This window comes from Copadichromis virginalis, linkage group LG17, assembly GCF_057382275.1.
Source record: "Copadichromis virginalis isolate Kocher_CV1m ecotype Utaka linkage group LG17, C_Virginalis_male_GT1.1, whole genome shotgun sequence".
NCBI classification, from domain to species: Eukaryota; Metazoa; Chordata; class Actinopteri; order Cichliformes; family Cichlidae; genus Copadichromis; species Copadichromis virginalis.
Window position 1 is genome coordinate 9,137,080 of NC_140634.1, and position 10,177 is coordinate 9,147,256.

At 40.8% G+C, this 10,177-nt stretch overlaps 1 protein-coding gene across 1 annotated transcript; it reads left to right on the forward strand.

The window, feature by feature from the left end:
• Positions 1–120: 120 nt before the first annotated feature.
• stxbp3 (syntaxin binding protein 3) lies at positions 121–9,459 on the forward strand. The gene is made up of 19 exons (XM_085436388.1): positions 121–233; positions 1,557–1,606; positions 1,809–1,890; positions 2,004–2,080; positions 2,169–2,241; positions 2,344–2,444; positions 3,325–3,470; positions 3,932–4,025; positions 4,289–4,413; positions 4,548–4,646; positions 4,733–4,790; positions 4,905–4,970; positions 5,223–5,303; positions 5,459–5,594; positions 5,957–6,063; positions 6,145–6,243; positions 8,204–8,289; positions 8,582–8,730; positions 9,014–9,459. Exons 1-19 carry the CDS (start codon positions 122–124, stop codon positions 9,115–9,117), a joined length of 1,845 nt encoding a protein of 614 aa, XP_085292514.1. The 5' UTR covers position 121; the 3' UTR covers positions 9,118–9,459.
• The last annotated feature ends 718 nt before the right edge of the window (positions 9,460–10,177 follow it).

The following is a 10,177-nucleotide window of genomic DNA, read 5'->3' on the forward strand; positions in this document are numbered from 1 at the left end:
ATAGATAGATAGATAGATAGATAGATAGATAGATAGATAGATAGATAGATAGATAGATAGATGTCTTGTGCGCTTCATCACTAAAAAACTACAGCTCACTGTCGCACACTTGGTGACGCGAATGACGTCAGAGTTTGTCTTCGTGAATTTCTCGAAGGGAAGCGGCGCAGTGGGGGAAAAAAACAAGATGGCAACGGGCTCAGATCACGGGCTGAAAAGAATAGTTTGGAAAAGTAAGTTTACTCCAACAGGAGAGTATTTCCTGCTCTTGAAAAATAGCACAACGGCGTTTGTTTAGCACGTGAACTGTGAGCTGTTTTAGCTAACCTCTTCCTGCGCATCTTTAGCTTTTGGAATAACAGCGAACATTTTCATTCAGCTGTTCCCTTTGAGCGGAAAATTACAAATTTACGAAACGCAGTAGAACCGATAGAGGAAAAAGCCGCAGACGCAACTTGACCTAACACTTGGCCCGGTCAGAACATAACGACTTTTTTAGGCTACTTGTTTGTAGCAGTAGCCATGGGTGAGGTCACTGTACGTCTGCAACCGCACCTCGTTTATGCAGCGGGATTGCTACAAGTCTGGCGTATTATTTGTATCCTTATCCTGATGTCTTGCCTTCCTCTTGTTGGCTGTGGTTAGGTTATGTCACCAAGAAGGCTGGTTTGTGTTGCCGTTAAAATGAGGGTCAAACAAGCAGCTAAGACTAATGCAGCCCAGTAGAACAGCGGTAATGAAGTTTTGTTGCTGCTGACATGTGTTAGAACTCTGTCAGACTGGTGACCTGTACCCCACCTTTCGCCCTGTGACAGCTGGGATAGATGTATGGATGATTCAAGTTTACGCACTACAGGCTACAAAATGACCATAAGGTCGCTGAACAGTTGTCCCTAAATTAATGAGAGTGCTATCACTCAGGTTTGCACAATAGCAGGCTAATAATCAAGTAACAGAGTTAGACAGAAATAGCCTTTGTTCTTAATACTCCACTCATGAAAGCTGACATAACCTTGGCAGTACGTAAATACTTTAGTTGGTTCAAAGGTCATTCCTTCTTAATTAATCAATTTTTTTAAACTGCCGAAACCCCCCCAACTAAGTTTAAGTTTACTACTTAAGATAAAATATGTAAAACTCCAGGACCTCACTGTTATCTCACAAAAAAAAAAAAAAGTGACGGGATCTGAGTTTTTCTGGCACTTTTTTTTTGAGGAGCTATTTTAAAATTCCATTATCTAGAAAACTACTAGTACCACACCTTTTCACGCTCACGTGGTATGACCCAAACACATATGAAAAATCAATTGTACCAAGACTCTGAAATATTACGAAACACAACTGCATAACTTTTATACATTAGGCTATAAACGTTCTAATATGTTTTAATTTTATGCATAAGTAGCGAGATAATGGATATTTGCAGTTCTGATTACATCACTTTCTGTTTTGCACACTTGAACTAAGAGGTAGCTTAAACAGTGACATCATGAACGATAATTTGTTTTCAGATTATTGTTGTGTTTACATGTTGTCATGTTATGTGCTCCTTACAGGAATACAGGACACAATTATTACAGACTGCAGAAACTCTGAAGTATGGAAGGTAAGAAACCCACCATGTGCTCAGTACAGAGTCCCAGGATTGTACTTGGATAAATGGACAAGCTCCGAGTTACAGATTCAGCTTTGATATGATTGATTCTCACTCATACGCTTTGTCTCGATATGTGGTGCTGCATAGCATGGGAGTATATTACTGTTTAACGCATAATTAAAGGAGCATTTTCACGTTGTCTTCTTCACAGATATTGATTCTGGATCCTTTCACCACCAAGCTCCTCTCGTCATGCTGCAAAATGTCCGACCTGATGTCAGAGAAGATAACAAGTAGGTGGAATGATGTCCTTTTATTTATTTTTACATCACAAAGCTATTTGATCAAAGATAATTTGTGCGTGTATGTCTTTAGCTACTTTTGACTACTAGTATTCTGTTTCTAGTTGTGGAGGACCTGTTCAAAAGCAGAGAGCCTGTTCTCGAAATGAAGTCCATTTACTTTATGACACCTACTGCTAAGGTTTGCTGTTAAAACTTTTTCATTTTCATTTCTTTAACATATCACTGCCAAACTCTGTGAGTTCTTAAATCTATTTTTTTTTTCATAGTGTGTGGATGCCTTTATAAAGGATTTCAAGCCCAAACCCAAATACAAAGCTGCGTACGTCTATTTCACTGACTGTAGGTAACTCCTGTGTTGGTGCTTAAATCTGCTTCATCAGCCAAATAGCAGATATACCTTTTACGATCAAAGTGGGCACTGAAAGCTTTTTTGATCTGCAGACTGCCCTGATGACCTGTTCAACAAAATGAGGCAAGCCTGTGGAAAACACATAAGGGTCTGCAAGGAAATAAACATCTCTTTCATGCCTCAGGAAGCACAAGTAAGTGTTTAAAATTTAGCCAAGTGTTCTTTTTTTTTAGTTTATTTTGTAATAGTCCATTTCCTCTTTTTGTCAAAATTCCCCTCAGTTGACAGGCACGCACGCAGGCTGTGCACTTGCCTGTTGTTGAAGGAAGGGAATTTGCCTTGTGTAGGGTGTTTCTTGAAGTCCTAAAGAGAGTAAATCCTGTAGCTTCACATTTTTCCTTGCTATAGCATTTCAGCGGCTTCGTTGTCAACCTTTCCCGTTTATAATTCACTGTGTGTTCTCAATGGGTTTTGGCTGCAGGTGGGATAGTTGCAGAAACAGAAAACTACTGTTGTATACGCGTTACTGGCATTGTCTTGCTGCAGTGAGCGAAAGAAAACACTGGTGAATTCAGCTTTTGCAGATATGAGTTGTTACTTTCACCAGGTGTTGTAGGTTCACAAAGGCTTAAAACGGGGTTTGTTTGTTTATTAGCCGCTTGCTTCCTGTTTGGCAGGCAACATGCTGCCATCGTATCATGTGTAATTCATCGTATGTTGATGTGAATTAGATGTTGTCATTGAAGTAAAAGGTGGTATATGTGCATATATTCTGAAAATGGGTCACTTTAGCCTGTTACTAGGCAGATGTTAGGAAACACAATGGTGTCATAATTTCTGATATAGATGAGAACCTTTACGATATATCTGTGTACCAGGTTTGATTGCTCATCTGCTGATTATCTAGGAGATGTGATCAGACAAAGAAACACACAAGCAGGTGCTTAATGTATTATAGCCTCGAGTTCGGGAAACAATGAGAAATTAAAAATGATCCTTGTGCTCAATTTGTATCTTCTGGAACTTTAATGATGACGGCTGTGGTTTACACTGTGGTGTTAAATACTTTGAAGGTTTTCACCTGCGATAATCCCGGGGCTTTCCGAAGCATCTACAGCCCCAAGAGTCAGGACAAAACGAAGACACTGGAGACACTGGCAGGCCAGCTCGTTACGCTCTGTGCCACATTAGACGAGTACCCAGGGATCCGATACAAGAAGTAAGTCAGACAACATGTAGTGTCTTAGGTAACAATACACCCGAGCCCCCAAGCAGAGTGAAACTTTTTAGGAGAAAAAGTCAGAATAGGTTCCGTATTAATGGCAGGAATAATGCTGGGCTTGAAAACAAAGCGTTGGTATCACTTGTTTCTTTGAACAGACTGGTTTTAGAATGTGTTTGTTCCGAGTGAATATAGTAGACATATATCTTATAACGTTCACTGTTCAAAGAAATAGCTATGTGTAGAAAGAATCACATGGTAGTTGAGCAAGTGAGGTTACTCGCTCACAGCAGCGCTGATCCTATTCAGCCTGATGAAAGTAAGAGTGTAAAGATATGTAAAGAGCAGAGTGCAGCTGTTATTTACAGAAAATACAGTTTTGTGTTTTATAACTACTGGATTAACCTTGACCTCAATGTTCACTTGACTGACGGAAACAACATTTATATCATAACTAGAGACGGCAACATGGAGAATGCCAAACTCCTTGCAGAGCTGGTGGACCGGAAGCTGGACACACACTACCAGCTGGATGACAGTGGCAAGAAAAAGGTGAGAGGCCTGCCGAACAAAGGATGGTTTCAGGATAAACAAGGTCGTAGCCCTGGGAGTAAATGGGAATTTTAAAATACTGTATTGTTTATCACATGAAAGAATAAAATAATCCCTCCTTTGCCTCAAGCACATTAAACAGTTCCCTTTACTATAAATTTTAAAGGCAAAAGTTTGGACAGCTTGCTCCGTGGAAGTGAATTATCCCCGTTTTTATATATAATTTAATAATATATAACTTTTTTTTCCCCCTACATCACCAGGAGAAGACCCAAGCCCAGTTGCTGATAGTCGACAGAGGCTTTGATCCTGTGACCCCCATCCTGCACGAGCTGACCTACCAGGCCATGGCCTACGATCTCATTGATATAGAAAACGATACCTATAAGTAATGCAGTCTACTTCCTGTATTTTATATAGAGAGATAGATATAGAGATATATGTGTACAATCTGCTTACTGCTTCATACTCTTGTGCTCATGAGAAACTAGATACTGCTATTCTGGGTCATTTTGTGTCCAGGTACAAGGCTAGAGACGGCTTAGAGAAGCAGGCCCTGCTGAATGAGGATGACATGCTCTGGGTGAAGCTGAGGCACCAGCACATCGCAGAGGTTTCAGCGTAAGTGTGCGAAACCAGAAGTATGGCAATATCTTCTTCTTGTTGTCAGAACACTCATCTTAACATTTTTGTTTTCCCTACAACAGGCAAATTCCCAAGATGGTGAAGGAGATATCTGCTAGCAAGAAACAGCCAGATGGGAAGGTACAGTGCAGTGGTTTCTGCTTGTGTGATCGTTTCATTTTGAAAAGCATATCTTGAGCAAACATTTAATGTGTTCATATATATTAATATATATGTATGCTTTTGTTTCCCCAGATCACAATTAGCAATTTGGCTCAAATGATGAAGAAGATGCCTGCGTTCCGTAAACAGATGACAGAGGTATGCAGTAAAACTTATGTAGGGATAACTGAACTTACTTCGAAGTTATGTGTTCATCTGAAATGTGAGATTAAAGCAGAATTTTCTCCAGGATCTTGTTGTTGGTTTTAAGACAGATACAACTCTTACAACAATTATTATTATTGTAAGGGCTACGCAATCCTTATATTGTGGTCGGGTGTGGCGCCTCTGCAGCCTGTTATTACATAGGGTTGACCTGATGTTTTTAACAGTTTTCTGCCTGGATTCTAGAAAACGATTCATCTGCAGCTGGCTGAGGACTGCATGAAACATTTCGCAAACAATGTGGAGAAACTCTGCAAAGCTGAACAGGTCTGTTTATGCTCTGTTATCAAGATCTAGCAGTCACACTCTTCCTGACCTGCAGAGTACCGTTACTGTATGCGGCCAAGTGTGACCTTCTAATCAAAGCTTTAGGGAAGTGTGTCATGTGTACTATGTGTAATATGCTGTATGTTTCTGTGCAGGACCTTGCAGTAGGCGCCGATGTGGATGGGTTAAAGGTGAAAGATCCCATGAGGACTCTGCTGCCTGTGCTGCTGAACCCATACAGTAAACATGACAAGATCAGAGCTGTGCTGCTCTACATCTTCAGCCTGAACGGTACATCAGCCTTCTCGTGAATAAAGTAGTGCTGTCAGCATTAATCTCATTAAAATGACGTTAACGCCATAACTGCATTAACACAGCAAATCTCCATTAGCGAGCTAACGCAGATCTCCCCACACAAGGCCTGCACAGCGGTAGCGCGGTTAGCTCGTTAACGCATTAGCACCGTGCAGCCCCTCACACGGGGCGATCCGCGTTAACTCGCTAACCGAGATTTGCAGCGTTAATGCGGTTATGGCGTTAACGTCATTTTAACGAGATTAACGCTGACAGCAACTTTTTTTGACTAAAAATTAGAGGTGCTAATTTGTCCATCTGTCTTTTTTGCTTTTTGGTTGTTTGGTGTTTGTAAACAGGGACAACCGAGGAAAACTTAAACAAACTTATTGAGCATGTAAAGATCGAGGGAGAACCGGAGTATATCCAGAACTGGAAAGAGCTGGGCGTGCCCATCATCATAACGGTAGGTTGAGAAAAGGAAAACGTTTCAGTGTTTTGATTTATCCATTTTTTTAAGTTTTCATTGATGTACTTTTATTTCCAGCCCAGTTTCTTCTCTCGTAAACCCAACCGACGAGAGCGTTCCCAAGAGGAGAGATACAGCCTTTCCAGATGGATCCCCACCATAAAAGATGTGATGGAGGTCAGTGACATCATCATGTGGTATCCTAGCTTGTCTTTGCACCCATTGTCTCTGCATTAGTAAGCATCCATAAACTGTACCTTTGCAATTCACCGATTCTGCTAGCTGCTAATGATTGCTAAGTGATGGATTTTATTAATCTATCTAAAACTAAATTCAATGAAACTAAAGTAGAAACTTGCGGGCTTTGTTGTAGCTCACTTGAGTCCATATTATGCTTTAGACAGTGAAAGTAAAACTGCTCTACATACACCAACACACAGACGGGGTGTAGAGGTTTCAGTTCAGTTGGTGGAATGAACTTTTTCGACACCTGTCAATCAAAGCTTTGAGCCTCTGCAAGTACAAATGTTTGAGTTATAAATAAAAAGTTACCCTGGCGCACAGTTGTTATAAAGGATGAATTTATCCATTGCCAAAAGCAGTTTTTATTTCAGGCTGTAAACATTTGTTCATTTCATTGCTGATTTGGGGCATTTGAACATGTGTGAGCTGACTCTGTTGTGTACCCAGCCTTGAGCGGTCATTAGAGTAGTTGATGCCAAACTGAACATGTAACTGTATCTGTTTCATTGTGCTACCCCAGTCCTCATCTAAGGGGCATTCATGAGCACAACTATGGAAGCAGAACAAAAGGAGGTTATCAGATTCGGGTCATCTGATAAGCTGTGTCACACAAGTTTGTGTTGTTCTGTACCGTTTTCTGCATCCTAGCAAGTGTAAACCACAACAAGGCACTAGTTGTTGCCTTGTTGTTTTTCTTCAGAGGATGGTCCTTCTGTTTCTGTCTCAGTCCCTCAGAACTAGTGTTTTTATTGTCTTATAAGTATGTTGGGTGAAAATCTTTGTCCTTTGTTTGTGTGAAATTCGCTGTGCTGCCAGTTTTTGGTTTTCTTTTCTAAATGTACCTTTTCACTGTGCTTTGTTTTCACTTTGGTAAGTCATGTGACCTGTCAACCACAAATCATGAAAAGAAAATATATACTTGCTCTTAAAACTCAGCTGCCGAAGCCGTTTCTCTGAAATGGGTGTGGAACTGAGAGGTGGAAATACCCCCATTAGCAGTTTTCCCCCAAACTCTTCTCTTCACTCAGTCTCAGTTCTGTAAATCCATGTTGTTAATCAGATGGAGTGTATCCAATGAAGAGGAGGCTCTTAATAGCAAACAAAACTGAGAGGAGCCTTTTAGTAATCATCTTACAGGTTACTGTGAAAATAAGTTTATATTAGATTAGAATCTAACTCCATGTTATAGGATCTGTAACATGAGCTCGTTTCTTCTCATCTTCACTTGCATTTCCTGTTATTACATGGAAAAAAAAAAAAGAAGAAAAACATCAGTGGTCTTCACCTGAGCACCTGGTTTCCTGTCAAATGCGGTTAAAATGTTTCCTCTTGCAGCAGAAGACAAATTGATTTGATGTGTAGGAGCTGAATATCTGCTGCAGATAACTTAAAGCTCGTCTGCTAGTCTCAAGTATTTCTAAGCATAAAGGTGCATGATGCAAAAAAACAGTGAGACTTTGAGTTTGAGGAAAGCAAATTGTTTGTCAAGCAGTAGCCTGTGTTTTGACATCTACTAATGCATGATGTAGTTACGTTATTATCACACCTTCCCTTGGCACCAAAATTACTCATCATGTGTTCTTCTGTTAATTAGCTCTGTTAATGGCACGACTTCTGCTTTTAAGTTGTGACGTCACCCACAAAATAAATCGTTTTACAGAGTGACTGAAACTTGTGTTCCAAATATAAAGAAAACTGAAGTATGCGCATGATGGTCAAAGAGATACATGTTGCGTAACATTTAGAAGATGACCACTGGACCATGTGCATATAAATTTAATGTAGGTAGGACCCCTCAGCGAGTGAAGGTTACTGCACTTTAAAATTGTTACTGGCTTGCAAAACAGATTTGCTCCCCATGTCACATGATCTCTAAAACATGCGTTACTTCCAGGATGTCGTGGAGAACAAACTGGACACCAAAGAGTGGCCGCACCAGTCCGAGTGTCCTGCTGCCTGGAATGGCTCCGGGGCTGTGAGGTGGGTTTTTGTGAGTGACCAGGCTGGAACTGGGCTGCTGTTTTGGTTTCTTTCTAACTGAAGAATATACAGTTTAACAACCCTACAGTTTTGTGTTGTTGTGTCACTTAGTTATGCTTATACAGTCAGTCTGTGTGATTTATCTCTCCACATCCACTTTCTGTTTCTTAGAGGGTTGATTGAGGTGAATGAGGTCGATTTTCCAGTTTCAACAGTAAGAAGCAGCGTCTGCTTTTTCTTCTTTAAGGCTCTGTCAGTTAATATTTCCGATGCCCCTCCTTCTTCTCCACAGCGCACGGCAGAAGCACAGAGCCAGCACTCAGGATGACCGCCGGACTGGCTCACGTCTCATCATCTTTGTTATAGGAGGGATCAGCTTCTCTGAGATGCGCTGCGCCTACGAGGTCACCAAGGCAATGAAAACCTGCGAGGTCATCATTGGTAAGACTCAGTGCAAGGAAACAGCTGGACAATGCTTCGTACCAAACAGGCGCGCAGAAAGTCAGAATGCTGGGAAATATTAGCTTGCAGCACATGAACTAAGGAGAGCTATGATTGTGACGATTATCGGGAAGGTTCCACTGAGTTTTAAGATTACACTTATTATACGTTATTTCCTGCTGTTTTACACCCCCTACTGGAGCAGAGCGGAATTATGACAGGACTTTTCTTTTGTTTGTTTGTTTGTTTTTTAATGCAATTTATTTATCTTTATCCTATACAGGGTCTTCCCACATTTTGACCCCCACCGTTCTCCTGGATGACATCAAGGCCCTGAGCAAAGGACCCATGGAAAGCTTCACACTAGAGGTCGAGACCAAAGCTTGAGAAGTTCGGCCCCCACCCCGCTTGTTTCTCTACATCCCTTATCACTCAGCACAGCACACTTATCTTAACTTCCTCAGTGGAATTGTGAAGGGAATTTCCTTACAGTCATTTAAATAGCTTTTCAATCCAAGCCCATGTTTATAGTGCAAGGTATGAGACGCAGATTTTCCACATGAAGACCTAAGAACATGGTGCGATTATGACATTGTGATTTGAACATTTGGATAGTATTTAAATACTAACTGATCTCATCCTACTCTAACCCGTCTGTTTGTTTGTCTTAAAAATTATGATAATGTTACAAGTTGAAAGGCTTCTAAGAGAAACCTTGAGAAACAGCAAAGTCGCACATCACTGATGTATATATGTATGTAAGCACTGAGTCCCTGCTATGCCATTTTGACTTTTTCACCTCTGTTCATAAACACTTTAATGACTTTTGAAGACTATTTTTAACATTGAGTATTTTGTTTTCCTTGAACAGCTGACTAATAAATGGATGAAGTGGTTCAAGTCTTAAGAGTTCATTTTGCCTCATTTGTAGACTGCGCATGGAGCTAAAACATCAGAATAGCCAGTAAATGTCCACAAGAGAAAACCAACACAAATTTCCTAAATTCCTGGCTAAGCCGGGTAAACAGCATTAACAGGTCTTTGCATCAGGGTGACATGTAAACACTCACAGCAAAGTCCTGCTTCACTGATCCTACATACGCAACCACTCACACGTATGGAACTGTATGGTGGATGAAAATCTGACAGTGCTTTTCTGAATTCATAACTCCATCGGTTTTGACAAGATCTCAAACGGCACTGGCTTAAATGCAAACCCAAACCATCACAGAGCCTCCACCCTGTTTTACAGATGGCTGTAGACACTCACTGCTGTACCTCTCTCCTGACCTCCTCTGTACATACCAATTCAAACCAAAAATATCATTTTTAGAGTCATTACTCAGACCTGTTGCCACTGATTTTCAGTATAGTTCTTGTGTAATTTGGCAAGCCCCAGACATTTCTCCCTGCTTCCCTTCCTTGACTTCCTTGACAGTCACTGAGA